Source organism: Puntigrus tetrazona, chromosome 4 (genome assembly GCF_018831695.1).
Source record: "Puntigrus tetrazona isolate hp1 chromosome 4, ASM1883169v1, whole genome shotgun sequence".
Lineage (NCBI taxonomy): Eukaryota > Metazoa > Chordata > Actinopteri > Cypriniformes > Cyprinidae > Puntigrus > Puntigrus tetrazona.
The window spans coordinates 11,102,764-11,125,841 of record NC_056702.1 but is presented as its reverse complement, the minus strand read 5'-3'; the positions used below and the strand labels follow the sequence as shown (position 1 = coordinate 11,125,841).

The window sequence follows — 23,078 nt, the reverse complement described above, 5'->3', positions numbered from 1 at the left end:
TTCAGGGGTGAAGGAACAATCTGAAACCAGAGCCTGGCTCATGAATATTAATTGTAATGTTATATTTACCTAGTATTCGAGACAAAGCAGTGGCCGCTAACCATATTGGGATTACAGACTGCAATTTATTATTATTTTTGTTTTTTTTATTGGCAGAGTTGGCAGGGGCTTTATTCTAACCCTAAGTCCAAAAAAGCGTTGGAGACGAACATAAAAATTTTTCGTACCACTGAAACCAGGCAAATCATATTGCTTAATGTCTTTCCCAAACAAACCACAAGACTCATATAAGAAAATATTCGAAAGGGGAAAAGAAAGACAAGTGTGATAACAGCTCACGTGATATCGCGAGCAGATTAATATCCACCCTCTCATATCCTCTGTCAACAGCATCCAGATCAGATCCTATCTTTTGTTATTACAGACGGTGCTGTTGTTTGGTCTGTGATATACGCAGCGCTCGGACGGTGAGTGACACCAATGATGAGACTCTGACTGAAAACTGATAATATCATTGATTATGGTGCTGAAAATATCAGGGACGACAGCTATGAGGGACAACAAACAAACCAAAACCCTCATTTGTCCATTCTCATCTGTTGACTGCTAATTGGACGTCTGTCATCCCATTTGTCAAGATAATGTGTTTTGTGAGACGGGGAACAAGTAAATGAAAGAATAAAACTTCTCTACTTATTTCAGTAGTAAGATAGTAGCTCAGCTTTTGAATAACAACAAACTACATTTTGTAGTGATGTAATGGTACATTACTGGGGTTTTGTACATCAAAGTTGAACGCTGCCTTTTGCAGTACCTACGTTTGTGATCAGAAAGTAATGTATTTTATCAAAATACAGAAAAAACAATAATCTTGCAAAATATTATTGCAATATGAGTTAATGGTTTCTATTTTATTATGCTTTAAAAAAGGATTTTATTTCTATTACGCAAAGCAGAATTCATCAGCCATTACTCCAGTCTAAAGTGTCACATGATCCTTCTGAAATAATTCTAATTTGCTGCTTTTGTCACGACTCTTTGAGGAATAAAAGATTAAGAAGAACGGCATTTGTTCAAGTATTTTCAGAGAATATAAATCGTCGCCATCAATTTAACAAATCCTTGTTAAAAATAAAGTGTTAATTTCTTTCAAAAAGAAATGATACACAAAGTACTGTCCCCTAGACTATAATATATATATAATATAATATAATATACTACAATAATCTGCTTATTAAACCCTACCATTTATGAAGGGTCACGTGATGATTTTGAAAATTCATCTTTGCATCACAGGAATAAATTAGATTTGAATGTAGATTTCAACAGACAAAATGTTATTTTACGCTTTAATAATATTTCACAATTAAATTTTTTCCCTGTATGTTTGATTAAAAAAAACACAAACACGCCTCCATAATAAAATCATTCCAAATCTTCTAATATGCTGATTTGCTGCTCAAGAAACATTTCTTATTATTACACTTGGATTATTTGATGAACGTTAAGTTCAAAAGAACAGCATTTATTTGAAATATAAATCTTTTGTAATATTAGGAACGCTCTAACATCTTGTAGCTTTATATATTATCATTTTGAAGCAGCTTCTACACTGCAGGGATAAATGTGTCTTTTCTCATATGTTTGTTTACTACTGTAATGCAGTTTTAAGTTGTTTTAAATGAGATTATCTCTTTCTCCAAACGGCTTTATAATGCGAAGCAGGCAGACGGAGAGGGCTGGGGTTTTATTTTTGTTTGTTTGCATAATTCAATTTCAAGGGAGCAGGGTTGACAGGCCTGGTAACCTTCAGACGTCCTCTGAGGCGGTCTTGGGGGCAGCAGGGGAAAGGGAAGAGAGGGAGATAGGATTAGGTCAAAGGTCACCAGAATGGGACGGCTAGCTGTTCCATCTGTCAGGCTTTTGGCTGATGATGTGTTTGGCACTCTGCTCCAGTTCGCCTCCTGTTGCTGACTATGACTGAAGCTTTCTACACACTGGCAAACAACACAAACCTGCTAAACAACTGATACACATCACACTTCACAAACATACATAGAGGACTCACAACTTGTCATGTCTTGGCCTTTTTGTAGCTGGACTAGTAGAACATGACAAAAGAGCAGCCTATAATACGTTTGGCCATAAGTCATAGGTTCACGGGAAACACACTGATAAAATGTATATATTATAAGTGATAACGAAATGAATAAATGCAATGTAAATGTTATCATGTAGAGATTTAACTCTTGAGATATGCTATGATCAGTTTCATAATGCACTTCCAAAGATTGAGGGAAATGTCAATTTGGAAAATAAAATTTTAATTTTGTACAAAAACACATCTAGGGATGCACAAATTATTGGACTGATATTGGAATCTGCCAATAATGGCTTTAAATGTAAATATCGCCATTGGCCAGATATGAGAAATTATGCCCATATGTCTTGACGGTAAGAGGAATAACTCACAAGTGCTACAAATTAGATCACGTGAACAGTGTGCTCGTTTTGAAGCAAGCTTTTGCTCGAATGACGATAAGATTCTTATGAGTGAATTATGATCTCTAAAAGATTTTCTGAATTTTTACAACTATGTTAAATGTTCACCACTGCAACTTTCTGAAATACATAAATACATAAATAAAATGCAGTGATTAATATGTAGTTGAACTATTTTCAAAGCTTCAAAGAACTGTCAGCAAATATCCAATATCGTATCCAGTATCATTTTTTAAAAAAGTGGCAGAAAATTTTCTTTAATTAAAAACTTTCATCCAATATTTACTGCGTTTTGTGCCAGTTAGAGATTATTACATGCCAATGTTGTTGCTACAATGAGAATAAAATAAAGAGAAATGTGGATTTAAAAAATATCATATTTAGACAAAATATTGGGTCAGGTGACCACGAGACCTAATCCTTTCATGATCTAAACTTTTAATAGTATTATTATTAGTTATTGAAACTATTGTCGCTATTTATACAACTTTTTTCCCTACAGAATAGTTGAAATTTATTAAAATCAACTTTTGCCCAATATTTGCGGATGCTATACATGTACCGTTTGAAGCTTAGCAACATGCTAATGTCAGACATTTTATACGAGTCCCTCGTGAGCTGCTGTCTAAAAGAATACTTTCATTCAGACACTAATAGGATTTACAATATAGCTGCCTATGCAGATGGCAGACAGCTAGGCAGCTCACAAGGGTTTGAAACAAGGCCAATGAGTGTACAACAATGTGACAAATCTCAAGACAGACAATTTTTTCATAGTTGCCATCCAATTAAAATGCAAATAGATGTAGATTTCTTGCCATAATGGCAATTTATACAATTTGACCCCATTAATTTGTAGTTTATGTTCAAAGCACATTGATAGTAAAGTTCGCATTTTAACAAGAATGAAATGAACATTGATTGTGGTGTTTGATAGAACATCAGAAATTTGCAGAGGTCAAGGGGCATTGCGTCTGAGATCAGCGTACCCGGTGTGCAGCAGTGTTTCAGAGGCTGGACAGAGTGTGTTCATTATTCATAGTAATTGTGACAAAGCTGAATAATGTCTCGAACTGTCTCTGAGCGGCGAGGTTAATTATCATCGAAAACAGATGCCTTGAGCTTGAGCAGCGGAGCGTTGGGAAAATAACCAGAGTTGTTGTGTAACAGTCATTTTCTTTTGTTGCTCCGAGTCAACCAAGCTGTGTAACCGCAGCGGTGTGAAGACCTTTCCGAGCCAAGATGGTCAGGTTCAAACTGCTGGATCTGTCAACTGGCCTCGAGGCTTGAGGGGAACGTTCTCGAAGAGAGCCGTGACAAAGCAAGTGTGGCGTCCTGAGAGCTACCTGTCGAACTGATTCTACACGCAGGACCGTTTGTGACGGGCACCGTAGAACGGATGTGATGTTGTGTGACCGTAAGAGTTGAGGGAACGTTAGTAATCACAGGTTATGGTTAAACCCTTTTGAATATGTGTCACCATCTGAGCCTTAATGCAAATCGCTATGAAAACAAATTGCTTGTTCATTTACATTTACCCTCAGTGTCAAGTACCAGGGTGTAATTGGGAGGGGTTTTGCTTTGTTTTCTTGTTTGTTACATTTTATGTACCTAAAGGTGACAAAAATTACTTTTATTCTGCACACAATTGTTAGAAAACTAATTAAAATAGTAAGTGAAAAGTAAGTCTTTTTAAAGAGCCCAAAGTGCCAGAGAAGCACTGGAATGGAAATAGATGTCAAACAGTATTCATCTCTATGTTTTGCCTACATAGCGCTATGACAAAGGCAGAAGGGTTAGAGTGAAGTAAATCTTTATCATCGCTACGCAGCATCTGTCTGTGTTCCTCTGTTTTTGCTGCGCTAGACGGCAGGTCATGACAGGTCCATGCATCTTACTTTTACAGGCGGCACCTGCACATAGTCAACGCACTGGATTATATTGGCGGAGAAAAGCTCAAGTATTCTGCATCTGGACTTGCCCATTCATCACTAATGCAGGTCCGTCAGGGTTCCTGGATGCCCCGGTCAATACAGCACCCTTCTCCCCAGGCATTCATCAGCCCAGGCTGGCACAGTTGACAAGTGCGTGATGGAGGGAGGAGGCTAAAACAGTAATTTAAGCCACTGTAATGGAGTGTCTTTTTCTGGCTGGATCTCAGAAAGGGGCATATCTGTCTGAGTCAAATGCGGCAACCCTTTATTTTACAGTTGTCTGCAGGAAGGCAAAGTGATAATTAATGTGGTGAATGTGTCTCCAAGTGCGAAAGCAAGGGTGGAAGTGAAAGTGTACGTGTGTGAGAGTGTGACTGAGAGTGAGAGTGAAGTTACATGTGTGAAACTGAGTATGAGAGATAGAGAGATGGGCAAAATGGCCAGACACCTACAGTAAGATACCATAGGTGTAGAAAATGACTCAGATCTTTCTCAGGTCTTGCCAACGGTGTCACGTAAGGCATGGCATCCTAAAAGTAATTCTGCCTTCACCACTGCTACGTAGTACATGAGTAAAATTCAGAGCAATTGTGTTGGAATCAATTGCGGAAAAAAACATGCTTATTGAGAACGTTATTAAGAAATTAGCTTAGGAACATTTCAATGTTAAACTTCTTGAGCTCACTGTGTGCTTCTCATTCGTGATAAAAACATCCCATCTGCCGTTTATGAGGTTTATTTCGGTTATAATGCTGCGTTAGAAGCTGGAAAATAAAACAATGGGTAGATTGGTTTGCCAAACTTTATTGAGTTGCTTTTAAATTTAGAGTTTCGAAGAGACTGTTGCACCAGTATCTAATGATAATAATAATAAAATCCCTTGGACATAAAGAAACACCCACGCACAAACAGCTGCAGATGTTTCAATTAAACTCGAAAATATGAATGAGTGTACTGTAAATTGGATAGTGGTTAGATGCATGCATTTAGCTCCATGCACAGTGAGAGCTGCAGTGATTTGCGGACCGAGGCACAGGGCACTTAGACAAACGAAAGCATGCAAATAGCAAAACTCATTTACTGGCTTATTCACAATTAGAATGAGAAGGAACATGTTTGGTGGCCGCCTGTTTCTCAAGCTCGTTATTTTTTCAGCACTGGGTGAACAAAGGAAGTTAATAAATGGAAGAAAAATTATCCAAAAATTGGATATGACAGACCTCGCCATTCACTGTCAATGCTGGAGCTCAATCAGTGCCATTCAGGTTTTCAAAATTATGCGAACAGCTAACGTAATCACGCGAAGATCGCCGAGTGTTGTGTTAAAAACTTTTACTCACGTGGGATTTTGTGCAGTTCGTTCATGAACTTGTCTTTGACTTTGGAGAACATCTCATCTTTGGTCTCGCGGGGACCGGGTCCTGCTGCCTCTGTGCTGTTGCCCGATACCTCAGGCACCGCACTAGGCGCAGGGTTCCCCACCAGAGCCTCCCTTCGACTCATCGCTGGATGTGGCAGCCAGGCAGAAGCTAACCAAAGAAAGACAAAAAAAGGGTTATATTATATTATATGGAATATTAATAAGGAAATATCAGGTGCACATTCACAATTCTTCCACTATCTTTGTCTGTTGGATACTTCGCTAACAAATTTATGTTGGTCAACTACAGAAAATTAGAATTTAGATTTTTTTTTAATTTTGTGTAGATTACATCAATACATATGTAGGTGGGACCAATGAGTGTAGTGAGTCACTGAATTATTCACTCAACTAACTTTTTGCAACTTTGCATTCCACAGCTAAGGCTAACAGCCAATCCTTGATAAGACTCGTGAAACTGATTAACATAATGAGCTTTTTTTGTTTTTAATGGTCAGTAGGGCACATCTTGTATGGACAGTTCGAAGAACAAACATGCCTATAGCAGTTGCTGCATAAACAGAAAATTTAACTTGCTTTGATTCAGTAAGACTAATAAACACACGACTACGATTCATAATGAAATGCTCATCGACAGCCTTTATTTCTGCTTAAAATACTATGAAATTTGTTTGGCACCTTGTTCTGTGTAAGAATATATATCATCTCACAGAAGGATATACTTCAAGCTCTCGACTGAAGTTATGAAGTGAGTTTGGAGTAAAATCATGTTATTAAATGTGGCATTTTCACATGCTTTCAGATGGAATAGCATTTATTAAACAGAGCCGTAGTTCACTGAGAAGCTATGCAAACAGATTTATTCGATTTCATAATCGTACGACTATATCATATGCGATTTTTTTGGCATAGATTGTCAGAGAACTACAGCTCTGTGCTGCTACACCTGAAAGCAGCCGATGGAGATTTACTACTAATCACAAACCGGCTTTACTGATATAATGCGCATAACAATCGATTAATCGTGCAGTACTAATCAGAGGATTATTGTTTTCAAACAAGAACATTTTCCACTTCATTCTGTTCTTTAATGAACAAAATTCTCTTATTCAGTGAGTCTCGTTCAGACTCAGAACGATGACTTTTTTCAATGAAGAGGCCTATTCATTCGCTTAGCATGTTCAAACAATAAAATACTTTTTATGGGCCACGCAGGAAGTCTTCTGAAGCCATCGAAGCAGTCACACACTTTACAATGGAAAATCAGTGCATGAAAGTTTAAGTCGTTAACTTAAAAGAGTCGTTCAAAAGCACTGGCTCGTTCACAACAACGTTAATGGGGGATATAGATAGAAGCAGATAACAGGTCAGGAAGTGAGAGATGGAGTGAGAATGAGAAAGATGAAAACTCCAGTGTGTGAGAGGAAGGTGGAGAATGAGGTGTGATTTCAACGGGAAGCCTCGACTGCAGTATGCACTGAACGAACACGCTGCGAGGTGTGTTGAGCTGTTTAAACATCCTCCCATCCATCCTTCCTAATCTCTCGCTTGCGTTTACTCAGTCCTCTGTTCATTTACTCACTCGCTGGCCTACAGACTCTCTCTGCCTCCCCAGATCATGGGCAGTCAGTGTCGTATCTCTCTCGCCAGTGCCGCCATGACCCCAGGAGGTCCTGAAGGCCCACAGTAGGTTATAGTATGTGCTGATGAACAGCGAGCAGACTGTGAGTCTTGTTCTTTTCTATCCACAAGACAGGTAAGATCCGCCCACTCCTGCACAGCCGGTGTCGCTGCCATTGTACCTGCTCTGTAATTACTGCCATTGTCAATCACTCAGATGGAATAATAATAGACTGAATGAATGCGGCAGGTACGGAACCTCAAAGTTTAGACGAGTCAGAATGAACTTGCAGCAAGTTTAATTAGACTTTCTGTTGGGTGGGACGGCTCTCCTCCTTTCTCTACAGGAGACTGGCTGGAAAGACTATGAAACAGTTAAAGCTGTTGTGTTGGACAGGTTGTCATCGCTGTGATCATGTCACTATGGTGACAGCAGGACTGATGGCCTACAGGTTATATAAAGGGTGTGGTGGGTCTCTTGTAGTTTGAGAAAGTGGCAAACTAGAGGAGGGAAAACTGGAAAATTTAAGAGAATTGGGATTTGTCTGACAATTTTGGTAATATAGAAATTTAACAGGTTCAAAGATAAAGAGAAATATTTATTCTATCGCAGCATAAATTAAGCCTTCACTTTAACTTTTGATCAATTCAATGCATCCTTGCTGAGTGAATACATAACTGTTTTCAACATTAGCAATAAAAATAAATGTTTCTTGAGTAGCAAATAATCTTAGTAGAATGTTTTCCAAAGAATCATGAGACAAGACTGGAGTAATGATGCTGAAAATTCAGCTCATTTATTTTTTTAAGTATATTTAAATAGAAAGTTATTTTAAAGTGCAAAACTCTTTCACAACATTACTGTTTTGCTATATTTTGGATCAAATAAATGCAGAATTGGTGAGCAGAAGAGACTTATGTTACAAACATTACAAAATCGAAAACTTTGAATAGTAGTTCTATTATGAAATTATTATTATTATTACTAGCTCGGAATACTGCAAAGTATTTCTCAAACACAACAGCAGACACAACATCAAGGTACAGTGTTACAGCCTCAGTACTTTATTATTATTTGAATTTTTTTATAAGGAATAAAGATGTTGTCCAACAGCTGGTCAAGCCTGTGTGCTGCTGGCTGCAAACTGATGCTAATGACTTATCCACACCCTAACCAAGCTGCAGACTCTATGGGGAAGTGTTTACATATGTACACAGCAGCAGCTGTGTGGTCTGCTGACACAATAGGGTGTGAAGAGCACAGGATTCAACAGCTGTGCCACTCACTAGCCATAGCTAGCTTTACACATCTCATTTCAGTTCAGAATCGGATTTTATAAGATTTTGTTTGTATATGACTGACCAGGCACTGGCCTTTAAAAAGCCTAGCTATGCTACATGTACAATACGTGGACAACCCACCAGCATTTCTCAAAGTTTCCCATTGCAAAATTTGTCCTTGTAGCATAAAAGAGAAAAAAAAAGTTTGTTGAAGGTTGGTTAGTGGGGTGGATTGGTTCTTTGCAGAGGAAGGTTTCTGGATCACAAAGCCTGACAGGAGCTTCTGCTGACAGTCGAAAGCTGCTGTGTGTTTTTTGGAGCGCCGTGTCACTCTCGTGATATGATGTGGGCGGCAGTTGAGCTGGCAGCCAAGCTGAACTTTGGGAAGGTGGAGGAGGATGGGGGGAAAAAAAGATGGATTGTGTGTGTATGAATAGCACTGCCGCACACCTGCGAAGCTAGACTGCTTCACATGGTGAGTCATAGAAGTCCATTATAGACCTACACAAAAAGCCATAATTACTCACAAACGGGTCGAGGCTGCGCAAGAATGTCCATTAGGCCATTACTATTTGTATCACACAGACAAAAGCAAGTTGCACGTTTTAAGAGCTAAAACAGCAGGATGCGAGATACATGCTCGTAGGAGGCAACTTCGTGCAAATCAAATGAAAGTGCCCAGTGAACAGACTCCACAAGGATTGGAGCCACCTCCACCTATACAGCAAAACAGCCATTTTAAAGCAAAACTTGATCAAATGTAGCAAAAGCATAGGCTCAAATACAATCTCCATGACATGGTTACAATGTCTCTGCAGGTCACTAATAGATTTCAGAGCTCTAATAGCAAGATCAGTTCTTGAATTTGGAAATTTTGTGTAGCATGTCTTTGAGATCTCTGTTTGATGATTTGCACATACAGAGAGCTCAGAAATGAGTTTTAACAAAATGGCTCCATGCTCATATCCAGATGCCATTCAGTCGACAAATCAAACCTTGGGTGGGCTTGTACAATTAAGCATGACTTCACTTTGCCAGACTTTCCACTGTAAAACATAATATAATTTGTAATCTAAGTAAAGACATTCAGATTACAGAGATGCTCAAAAATATGATGCCAACATAGGAATCTGCAGCTAGATTTTTTGAACATGTTTACTCTTCTATGTCATTTTAAGGCAGGCTTATCTGAAATAGCTGGTACCAGTGTGTAAAAAATGACCTTCTGTAAAGTAAAGTAAACACAGAATAAATGACTGAAAATATGTAATGACAACATAATTCTGTCCAAAAGTAACAAGCACCGATTATTCACAGACATAATTAACAGAGAAAACACTTCTGTTTCTTCATATTTAATTAATTGTTATTAGGTGTCTCATGCAATACTGATAATTTTAAAGAATTTAAGCCAGGCCTTGACAAACCCTCCTCCAATCTTTTAGGTTAGATGCATCAATTCATGAATTAAAGCCATTGCACACTGAGTCTGAAATATTTTAGGATCTATAATATGCTTGTGCCGAATAAGACACCAATATGTTCTTTATAAGTACCAATAAACTGCCAATATGCCAGTAATATACATGCTAATAAGCAACTAGTTAACAGTGAGAATTGGTCCCAAAACTAAAGCAACTTAATTGCAAGTAAACTATAAAAACTACACTGACTGCATAATGTGCTTCCAGGATGCACCATACTCTCTTTACCCAGCCCAGTGTGGGCCATGGCACTGAGCAGGTGAAAAATCCTTACCCAATTACCACTCTGCCAGATGGCACAGCATGGCTTTCATTGCACTCGCTCCGGTGCTCTGCGCATCAAACCGTGCTTCTCTCCCTCCTTTCCTGGCTTCCTGCTTCATCCCCCCATTTTCCCAACTGGGTTACATGCTCCTCCACCGAAACTTCCACTGCTGCCAGAGCAAAACTAAGGCTCTATACCATGCAGTAAGACACATGCTTTTTGTAGGCTGGGTTGTCATTTGGTGCTTGAATTGTCTCTACTTTAGTTGGCCCCAGAATGTATTTTCTGAACTGTGATACTTAAAACGGCGTCCGGCCCATAACCACCCCGGCGATAAACGTTGGGCATGTTATCACACGAGGGAGGGCATGTGAGGAAGCTTGGGCCCATGCCATTGCGCTTTCTTTCATCATGCAGAAATTAAAATAGTGGCACAAGCACACGCCTTGAATCACAATGAATGCCTTTCGCTGTGGACTTTGATCTCGGTCGTCTATATGTCCTGGTTTAAATTCAGGGCTTAATCAAGCATGTAATCATCAATTACTTCCACTTAACTGGAGTTGACTTGCATTTGTCACCAGCGATACAGCCTTGCAACATGTTTATTGCATATTATAAAACAAATGCATGCATAATGCAATCAAGGAATGGTAGTGTGGATTTGCAACCGAGAGAAGGCATTTCATATTCACCGATGCACTGAATCTCAATGACGAATCAACATGTGCGTAATTTGTCTTCACAAGTTTGATTATGTGTTTGAGTCACTTCTGTGAAATACTTGCAGATGTATCAGTCTCTCAGAACTGGGTGTGAAATGGTGTGGTAGTGATTTCATTTAATGGAGTTGTCATAAAAACGTCTAAAATTATAGGTGCTTTTGCATGTGTATGTATGTACAGTAACAGTATTCATCTAGTCAATTATGTATTGTTCTGCTGTCACGCAAAGCTCAATTAAAATTTAAAAGCCTTTTAAAATGGATAATTTTGACTCTAGGTGGATGAGCTGCATTCAAAGCTGTAAATAGTCAATATAGGCACATCTGGAAATGCATATACAGTAATTTGAGTTAAATGTATTATTGTGACATTTCCTCCCTAAAGCCTAGGAAAATGACTAAAACCAGTGTAATACTCCATCAAATGTTTAAGACAAAGTTGTTAGCAAGAAAATGAAAAACTGGAAGTTGAAAAAACCAAAAAAACAAAACCTCAAACTGTTATAAATGCCACTCTATCTAATTTGGCAGAGCAAATTTGCGTCGGAGAACAGGTGAAAATTCTCAATCTCAAACGAGGGTGTCAAGAAAGGAAAATTGTTAATTATGGAGGAATGAATGTTCTTGAACGCACATTGTTTTATTTATAGATGTGTTCAATTTATTGTGCTACTGAAGAGAGAGAAAAAAAACTGTGTTAACATTTGGAGGTGTAACAAACAAAAGGGGGAAAAACGCAAAGTGGAGGTTGAAAGCTGTATGTTTGTGTGAATGCGTATGTGTACAAAAGAGGAAGCAATCGAGCTGAAAACAGTCTAAACTCTATTTTGATGGCTTTGGCTTTTGATGTGACTGCATGAAGCGATTTTTCTCAGAGGACCATAGTACAGTGATTGAAAGATATGTACTGTAAACCGAATTGAACCGATAGGCTAAATGTAGATAATAGCATGCTACTTCGATATATACTACATTAGAGAAGGGAAACCATAATATTATAGCATGGTTTTTCAAATAATAACCTAGTATTACCGTAATAGACATCCAGTGTATTTTTCTACCAGCTTAACACACAAACATATTTCTCCCACATCTATAAATATGCTAAAATCTGCAACTTAACATTAAATAACCTTGTCGCTTTCTAATGGTGTATTTGCATGAATAATATATGCGGTTGTAGATAGCTAACTGCACAAAGGGAGTGAACTACAAAGGAAAAGTTCAAACCAAATCATTATTTGCGCTAGCAGTGAGGTGCATATCTCAGCTGCAAAAGCTGGAGTGGGAAGGGGCTAATGGCGAGTAATCGTTTTGTCAAACAACGGGTCAGAAGCACAGGAAGTAGAAAAGAACAAAAAAAGGACACATTTGCTTGAAAAAACAGTAAAAATCGTCTGGATGAATACTGTGGTTTGGATCAATATTACAATCAATGAGAAGAGAGAGAAAGAAAGAGGAGGAGAGATGAAAAACACCGGTAACACAAACTGGCTGCTACAGGCGATGAAGAAGCGTGAACACGGATAAGCAGCTTCAATCTCTCAGCGGCAACAACAACAATCACATTTTTGTAGTTATATTTGATTATATAATGACTCATTTTAAATTTCTATTGACATTTAGCTTATTCAGCTCTCCAATAGATTTTCTTTTGTGTTTAACCAAACAAAATTCATGGTTAAACTTTTCCATTACAGCACCTTTTCCTTAGCCTTACAAAATCTTTCCCCAGGAAGAAAACCACCGAAAAACCAAAATAACTGCCTGTATCTTTATAGATAAAGTATGTAATTTCCACACCACCTGCATCACCAAATATAATTGAAAAATAATGATGTTTTCACGCAGGTTTATCATTTATCTTCATAAGGAGGGATACATGAGTATTTGCCGTACACTTGCGTTAAAAACAAGCACGTTTTAATGTAGTTTTGACGCTAGTGTTCATAATGTTCATAACGTTCATAATGTTTTATTTAAAGATAATGTACACCTAGATGTTCAAATTGCTTTTCCGTGGGGATAAAGCAATAATCATAGCAATGGAAATCTTTTGATCTGAAGGGAGAACCAACAATGCAATTATATTAAAATGAAATGTAAAAAAAACAAAACAAAAAAACGAACACAATTAAAGGCTGTATGAAAGCAAATAAATAGTTCACTTCGTTGAGACTATTTCACTCGAACTACAAAACTCCAACACACTGGTGTAGCGTCAAACAATTAAGAGCACTTTATTGAATTGCGTGACACTTATCAGACAAATAGTAATTAAAGCCTCTAAAGTAAATGCCATTTCATTTTATGATCAAAACAAGCGCTATCTATAAAGGAACAGTACAGGAACTATACGAGTATGCAAAGTGCATACTAATGTATTTAGTACATGCTGCAATTTGGATAGATAATATGCATCAGAACGTTTCAGTTCTTTTTCCACAACACTTTAAAGGCTGGAATACAGTATTCACTATTCCACTAGAAATTATACATTTGTTTTCTTCGTCAATACAGAGGAAAAACTGGGGCTCACACACTACTGTGATTTCTCTGTGTTCCCGAACACAACAAACTCACACAGAAACATAGGTACACTATGCAATTTGAATATATAATTTGAATATGATATTTTTAAATCTGTCTACTTAAATTTGCAGCCTGGCTTGATTTTTGGCATCTATTGTTCACACATCCAGAATAACTAAGAACAAAAATCTAGGAAAATAGTATGTACTGTATTCCAACCTTAAATGTTCGGTTCAAGCCACTTTCAGTTACTTGTGAAGGAATGCTATTAGGGGATTGTTTCTATACTATAGTTTCTATGCTAGTTCTCATGAACTAGAGGTTGGTTGAATAATTAGGCCATAAGGAACAAACTGAAATGTCAAGGGCAAAACGTACAATATGAATGTGTAATTCACGTCTTTTTCAGCAAAACTGGCCAATGGGGGAATCATAGTAATTAACCTCATGGAGACTTTAACTCTGCTATGGGACATGGTGACATTAGAGCAAAATAGTCAACCACAGCTACGTATGAAACCAGTAACACTGTAGCATAGGGACTAATTCTCACTAACTAGTTCTGCGTGAACATTCTACATTTCTAATCCTACCCAATAACTAGACTGAACAATTACCTTACTAACTACTAATAAGCAGGCAATTAAGAGTTTATCGAGGCAAAAGGCGTAGTTAAAGGTTTGTTGTAAAAGTGTGATCATGAAACCAAACTGATACAAAACCGTTCTGTCTGTCCGAACTCTTTAACAAATTTAAAGGCAAAAACATACATTTCGGACAATAAAATTACATTCTTACGAAGAAATATTTACATCTATAGTACAGTCACTCCGTCAGGCCAAGTCTAGAAAGAAACAAGGCTGACCGTTGATACGGCGTGTGTGTCTGCATTTATATGTGAACAAGAGAGTGAAATAGAGAGAATTGAAAGTAAGATAAGAGCAGTAGAGTCCTCCGGTGTCCAGAGGCTGTGCTTAAGTCCCCTGCAGTCCATCTCTAGGGTAATGAAAGTGGAAAAGTTATTAACCTCGCTTTGCTGCAGGGCCACTGCCTCTCTATTTAGCCCATGCACAAAATCCCCCCCTTTTCAATTACCGCTACCGCGGAGGATGATGAAAAACTCCTAAACTCCTTTTTGTTGCTTATAAACTACATGGAAAAAGGGCTTGAGACAGCGAATGCAGAATCGCTTCAGCTTGGGTCGAAAACCCGACGAGTGTGAGGAACCCTCAGGGCATCGCTCGCTCATCGGCTCACAGCTGCTCTCATTTAAATCCTGAACAAGTGTAAATAATGGACATTTGGCTGAGGCAGGGCAGGTCTGCCGGGGAAAGAGGGCACGTTTGGGAAGCGAGAAGCGATAGGAGTAATACATAGAGGTTTTTGAGCTTATTTGTAAGAATAGGAAGCCAGCTGTTGCATCAACTTTCGTCTGCATGGGGACTTATGTTCAAGCCAACAGTTTTTTTTTTAACACCCTGACTTGTTTCTGACCAAAAAGCACCAATCATTTGTTCATTAACATGATACCGGTCAAACACCAGTCATTAAATGCTATTAGTCATCCAGTGTAGGCAATGGCCCGAGGCCAGGATGTCTGTTGTTTATTTCATCATGTTTTATTCTTGTTTTGGAGTAATTGGGCTTGTAGGAGCCCTGAGCCTCTCTCATGTACGCCCACACACATTTAGTGGTACAAAGTGACAGAAAGTGACCTATCAAATGGAGGTGCTTCGGGAGCTTGGCGTCATGGCTACTGGCATGGTATAGGAGGACAGGTGAATAGATTTGTACAGGAATCAACTAAAACATACATTCACAATGAAAACACAGTCAGGTTTGAAAAGGCATATCCACAAAATAAACTTCTGTAGGTCAAAATATTCTGTAGGTCAAAGCTACTGCAAATTGATGAACTCTGTATGAGACTCATGAGAGCGTTTTCTCTGAAGAAACATCTGAAAGGCGAAAGGGTTTCCATCTGATATCCGTTTAATGTCACTGCCGGAGGGAAACAATTGAAATATCACATTTGTTATTTTTAATAGCATGTGAGAAAGGTCTGAAAGCATAAACTTCAATTTGCCCTTCAAATGTTTTAGAATGTGCCGTAATTAACAGGTCAGAATGAACAACCTTGAAATAATAAGCAAGAAAAAAAACCCTGAACAAAATCAGTGACTTGTCTATCCACCATGTGAACCTCATCTCACACAGCTCTCCATTTTGTACTATGCCTGCTGCCATTTTACGATACTGAGGTGAACAGACACATGCGACTATGTGGGTTAAAAAAGGATATCTTAAAAAAACAAAAAAACAAGGAGGAGGACAGGGAAAGAGACAGAGTGAGGGAAAAAACGACAGCAGACAGTGAAGGGGGGAAAAGGGACTGGAGAGGGCAGGACCCTTGGGGCTAGAGGGAAAAAAGCTCGCTCAGAAAGATCAGAAGTGACAAGGTGAAGCAGAGCATGATGGGATTCCACTCTGTCTGTTTGGTATTTTTGAGAAGAGGCTTATATAAATGTTATGAATACAGCAACAGATATATATAGATCTCCAATACAGGCAAAATAAAGAAACCATATTAACAAAGGCAAAATGTTAAAACAGCCAGTGGCTGCCAAGTTTGAATTGACTTTATAAATAAAAAGACAATGTTTCATCTTATTTGGCACTGAATGAGCACGGTACTTCACAGAAAAACAGGAAATGACAGCACATTATTTATTACAGAGATTGTAAGGCAGTGCTGTACTGATATTCTGTCTATTTTTATTCTGCTTCTTCACCTCCACGATTTCCTGTAATTAATTCAGCATGAATACTGCTAAACATAGTTACATAATTTCAGGGTTTTTTTTTCTAGAAACTTTATATTTAGGATTCAGTTTAGGAAATCTCGCACTGATCCCTTTTAATTCATTGCGATTTGACCTGAACTGAATATAAAACAAACACTGTTTAACTAGAATCTCAATTAAATAAATTCAAAACAGGATGTTTGGTTTTACAGCAGTAGTTCTCATACAAACTCTTTAAACTAAATATGTCAAAACAATCGTTTACAATGAATTATGCATGAAGTGTGTTATTATATGGAGACATTATGTTGAATTATATAAATATATATATATATATATATATATATATATATATATATATATATATATAATATATATATATATATATATGCACACACACACACACACACACACACTACAGGGCCAATGAATGCTTGAATCTGATTCGCTGACAATCGTTCAAAGGTGTGCAATTATTTTCAAAGGAAACACACACAGAACGTAGCTGCTTCGGTTGTCACTACCTTGGGTGTGCATTATTTTCTATGAATTTTACAGTTAGTCATCAGTTATTGCATTTATACACTTGAATTTATTTACATTTTTTTACACTATACTCAATTTCACACTCCAATTATGTAAAATTTACAACCGGAATTTCAAACGGAATTGGACTTCTAAAATTCTAGGTGTTCTAAAATTCAATTCCGCTGTGCACAGCCCTGACACGCGCAACAGTTTGATAAATACAGCCTGTATAAAGGCTTTAATGTGTGTTCGAGCAAGTGCTAAACAGCTCATAATGTCATACAAGGGCAGAGGGGTGATTAAACAACAGCAGCAATCTGATTACATTTGTAGCAAGGTTATTGTTGTGTTTGTGAGTGTGTGAGAGACACTGAGAGAGAGAGAGATACACACACACACAGAGAGAGAGAGAGAGACACACACACACACACACAGAGAGAGAGAGAGAGAGAGAGAGAGAGAGAGAGAGAGAGAGATAATTGTTTGGTATACCCCATTACTTCAATTTTTATTCTTTATAGGGGGATGTCAGATGTGATGCAGTGTGAGCTAGTAGATTGCTTTTGGACCAAGGGCTCGGCCTTTCTCTTTCTCTCCCTCTCTCTGCCCTTCTCACCTGTGATTTACAGTGCCTGTAAGAGCCCTGTACACCTCTCTAATTGAAAAGGAAAGAATGGGACAGACTAAAGTGTCAGTGCACAGGACACTGACCGTCCCATATCACTGGTATAAAAGACACACATAGAAAGTGCACAGAGAAAGAAACAAATTTGACCATAAAATAAATGGCTCAAAACTGATATAAACACTCATAAATGACTTGACCACATGTGGGCAGGGCCTGTCTCATGATTCATTGGGGCACCCTGAGATTTTTAGTACTCTATCTATCTATTAATTTGCACTGAGCTTCTTTCACAGATGCAGCTCCTAACAACTCATTCTGCTCTCTCCATGACTCCCACGTTGGCGAGTCTTTCATTTTTTGTAGATAAAGAGGGTATTTTGCAGCTGGCACTTCACACACTCACACAAGCAGTCGGTATGTACTCGCAAGGGCTGTTTGTCCTGAGAGTGTGAATTTGAATATATTTCAGCTTTGCGTAACACTCTACATTTTAGGATTTTATCCTACGGTGTGGCTTTATGAAAAAGATGAATCCACCGCAGCTCGCAACACTCTGAATTCTCCGGTTTTGTGATTTACATACTTCCACAGGCAGTCTGAGAGTCTCTTCTCATCTCAGAAGGCTTTGGCCTAATCCAAAACCTCCTCAGGTTTTCCTCTTGATTAATTTTGAAGAAAAGCAGAAAGGTTCAATCCAGACTGCTCACTTGTCCCTTTTTATTCAGTATTGAATTTACAGCACATGGGTGATAATATGGGTTTAAATTTTTGGCTTTGTATTCCATTTTGTACGTTGGTCAGTTCGCTTGGTATCAATCGGCAGCTATTTATATTGGGGTAGTATATATTATTGAGGAAGATAAGGGCTACAAACTAGTCCGATTTGATTTCAGTAACATTTTTTAAATAATACAATTATGAAATAATCTTTTGTAAATGAGCCACAAAACACATTATGGGATATTTTCTAAAAAACAAGAACGAGGACAGAAAAAGAGCCCGGTGTGAAAGAAAAACGACAGCAGACAGTCCATGCAATTTACATAAAAATTTAACTCTTAAACTCCCAACTCGAATTGTCACAAGGCGGTAAGTCTGAAAATCCTTTTACGGTTTCTTAATTCTGTCTGTAATGAAACACAATTAGGGCATAACCCTTTGTTGAACAGCATGACATTCAGCTGGATCAACACCAAACCAGCAGGGACGAGCCTAAGTTGGTCTGTCTATGATGTAGGCACAAGCACATTAGCGTGGCTTTCTCTTCGCAAATAAAGTCAATTCTGGCATGTTTCTTCACACGCTAGCAGAACGAAAAAGCGATAGACGAAGATAGAGAGAGGTGTGGATGAAAGAAGAGGAAGTGTGATGGAAAGGGTTCTGGTGATGGCGTGTATGTGTGTGTGATGGTTGGATTCTGACAGGTAATCTAAAGTGCAGTGGTTCTAGTGTTCAGCATTCTCCTCTCTGATGTGAATTGACAGTCACAGGACAGTCTGACTGATGTTTCCACTTCTCACTCCCTGCATGTCTCAACAAGCTGTAACATCTCCTTTTCCCTCTCACTCTCTCATTCTCTGAAGGACAAACTGTGCTAGTGGAGAGCGGAAAAAACGCAGACCAAATAAACAAGAATAAATAGGGAAGCCAGTGTACAGTTGTGTACAATTAAGTTCTTTTTTTTATTTGATTCATTTTATTGTTAAAATTCAGGAAGCAGTATGCAAACCATAAGATGCTCAAAGTAGAAGGAAGAGGATTCGAGGGTTGTGTGGCAGCACTTGAGGCAGCAGAATCTGTCCTGCTTTGACGTTTTACTCATCAAAGCTAATTAGTATTACGATTATAAGTAGATTGAGAAAATAGAGAGAGAGAGAGAGAGAGAGAGAGAGCTGTCAAGCTCATCAAGTGAAGACTGTTTTCATTGCTCAAGTCAACAATCATTACAATCATTTACAACTGCGCAGGCAAAGCCACGATTGACACTAACAAACCTGTCAGAAAAAGTCACAATGTAAATTTCCTCTTTGTCGACTGCTCATCGACAATCTATTCCCAATGTTGGGAACTGGGAAAATCTTTCATGATATTAAAGAACTGATCATGTGGAAGTTTTGTTTTTCAATAATACGCCTGTATTTATGCACAGGTGGAAAATTATTCAATTCATTTTAAATGGGAAATTAATACTTCACTGACCAAAAAGACCATTTTCCATATTAGCAAACAAACAAATACTAGGTAAAATTAAGTACACATGCACATACACGCGCACAAAAAGAAAAGGAACCTGTAGATATACATTGTCAAAGATGTGTCAACAGCATACTAAAGGAGCTGCCCTGCATTGAATTTTAAAACACCGATTTGCACTGAAAGAGTTTGTGTCTCTGTTCATTTTAGATGCCATTTGACTAATGCTGGGGGTGGGGATATCGATCTTGTGGAAGCGTTTTTCTAAGGGATTTTTGTTTGTGCAAAACATTAGAAAGATCTCCCACTCTTCCTCTCTCTTTTTATCTCACTCTCTTTCTGAATAGGATTGTTGAGATGGTACTGGTAATAGTAGCAACTGGATTGTCAAAAGCGGAGGGTGTCTTGATGCTTCAGTGTCTAAAAGGTCCTGTCAATCGACTCCACAAAAATAACCTTGTCTGGCTCGTCTCCAATTACAATGCCAAAAATGGCAGGAGAAATGTAATTCCTATCGATCCCCACCTCTTTTAACAGCTCAATGACTGGGACATTGCCCCAGTAAAGGGGAGGCAGAGGAGAGAGAGAATGAGGAAGTGAGAGCGCCACCTGCTTTCAGACCTGAGCGTTGTCTGCCGTAGGATCTCACGAACAGTCACAGTGTTACCTTTAAAAGTGCAAAATAGTTCAATCCAGCACCACACTCAGGTGTGAAGCTCCAAACGGTTCCACACAGCAGCGTCGTCACAGAACAAAACAAGTGTTAAACGTTTCAGATGGCTGGTCCATCAAATAAAGCCATCTGCTAATTCCCAACAAATGAATCGTAAGGCGGCAGACTTAGCCGTTCCTTTATAAGCACTGTCGGCATGGCCTCTCTTCTGCACTCATTTCTCTAAACATGCAGCATTCAGACAGTGGGAAATTTAAGCAAGCTTGTTAATTAATTAAGCATGGCTGAGTGGTATTTTGGAAATGGGAGTAACTGAATAAGACGGAGAGACAGACAAACTAAGCCAGGATGAGTATGTTCTGACCTTTGTTATGGTGTGTTTGCTTTAGAGGAAAGATATCGCTGTTACAGAAATCTCGAGTCTTTGTGTCGCAGCACGAAGAAAATATTTACTAAGCCATCATGTCATTATGTCCTACACACTCAATCTGACCTAATTTTACCTTTGGACACATCCATTTGAGTAAACACCAGCATTGTGTGCAAGTCTGGTATCAAACTAGCCATTGAAAACGTTAATGTACTTTTGCTCGGTTCAAAGTAAGCCATTTCCAGAAGTGGCTATTAGTGCTTTTCCCAGAACACTGAGATAGCTTTCTTTCTAGTGATCTATGCAGATAAGAGGTGCGCTACAACAACTGAGCCCAGTGAGACCCAATAAACTGATGAATTTGGATCAGATTAGGCTTGTTTTGTTTATGAACCAGTTGTTCATACTCGTATTATGTATGCATTTTTTGTTCTCTCTTGTTTGAAGAGAGCGTACTGAACTGCTTCAAGGGCTGAATATAGTCACAAAAACTGTATTTGTGTGTGGGTTGTTCAGGAGCATATCAGTGGGCCTACTGAACAAGACAAAATGAATGGACTGGGAGATCTTTTATGTAAAAATATTGAATGAGGAAAAGTGAACGAGGGTCCGCTGATGGATTGACACTCACTTGACGTGCAAAAATGTAAGCTACAGAAAGAGAGTAAATTTCCCCTTAGTGAACAGATTTAAAACCACTAAGCTTCATGTTGTAGAAAAATAATTATACATACTAACGTTCAAGATGTTGGGGACAGTAAGCAATTTTTTGTTTGCTCGTTTTTGTTTAAAAACAGCAAATTCTCATTTCGAAAAGTTACATTTTTATTAAGCAAGAATGCTTTGAGTTTAAAGTAAAAATAAAGAAATTACAAAATATTTCGAAATTAAATAAATATTTATGTTTTGAACTTTAAATTTATCAAGATCCTTGAAAAAGATTTAAAAAGGTGCCCATTGATGAAGCAGCACAACAATTTATTATATTCATTATAATAAATATTTCTTGAGTTAATCTGTATGTTATAGCGACTTCTAAAGGATCATTTGACACTGAAGACTGGAACAAATTCAGCTTTGGCATAACGGGAATAAAATGTTAAAACAATACAATAGAAAACACTTTGTTTTTGCAAAGTTGTAATATTATTTCACAATGTTAATGTTTTTACGTTCATTCAACTGAAAATTCAACTATGGCATAATTACAGAAATAAAATTAAAATTTTAAACATTAAAGTAGAAAATTGTTTATTGTTGTTGTTTAAAAAAAAAAAAGGAACATTGATGTTTATTGCATATTCAATTTAATGAATGCAGCCTTGGTAAACATAAGCTTTAAATCTTTGGGTTCTAGTTTACAGTAGGTTTAAACTCATGCAGGCTTCTTATGTAAAACTCTTTCAGCAATCAGAAAAGTTTGCCTGTACAATTACAATGTGTCTCAGAAGTTTCTGCAGAATTATTTTCACTTTCTCTTTTACTTGTTCTTTTCCTTTGTGTCAGCTATTCTAAACAGGCCATTAGCATCAGTAGCACCATGAGGCCGGCGCTTCCCATCAAGCCAGCCGACCATGCTCACCAGGAGACCTCCTTTTTGCCCTGTCCAAGGACTGCATAGAGAGATTATGAAAGGGAGGGAGGAATGGGTGATGAGAACGAAAGAGAGGGTTTGCCAGAGGCACAGCTGAAATTGCTCCATTAGGAAACTCTTTTTGAGCTGGGTGAATGAGACAGGGGGATGATAGATATATAGGCTTATGCCACAGCCTCTGTATCTTTATCCCAAAAGATTTCTCTGATGGTTTTTTAGGACATCATAACTGACACGGCACCTGCATCGTGACTTCCTCCGCTGTGGCTTCACCATTTTGGATCTTGTTTTGAAATTCAGTGACCTAGTCGCTACCATTTATTACGAAAGAGGAGTTTGGATGGTGAATTCATCCTCATACTTCCTTTCAGAAACACTGAATTATAAATAGCATCTCTCAGTCCTGTATGATTCCATTTCAATGGAAGTCATTATAGATGCAAATAGAAGGGAAAAAAGTTTATTAAGATATCAACTGAAATCCCAGTTATTCATCCAATAGCATAACTACTGCAATTGTAGAAAAGCACAATGTGATTTTAAACTGAAAATGTACTTCTTTTAA

At 38.1% G+C, this 23,078-nt stretch overlaps 1 protein-coding gene across 4 annotated transcripts in view; it reads right to left on the bottom strand.

The window, feature by feature from the left end:
* syt1a (synaptotagmin Ia) overlaps positions 1-23,078 on the bottom strand; it is a 157,816-nt gene that overhangs the window by 30,903 nt on the left and 103,835 nt on the right. For all 4 annotated transcript variants that reach the window (XM_043236652.1, XM_043236655.1, XM_043236654.1 and 1 more), the window contains one exon: positions 5,777-5,965. In XM_043236652.1, coding sequence (XP_043092587.1) covers positions 5,777-5,939 — 163 coding nt within the window. In that variant the 5' untranslated portion in view covers positions 5,940-5,965. The remainder of the gene's footprint in view (positions 1-5,776; positions 5,966-23,078) is intronic.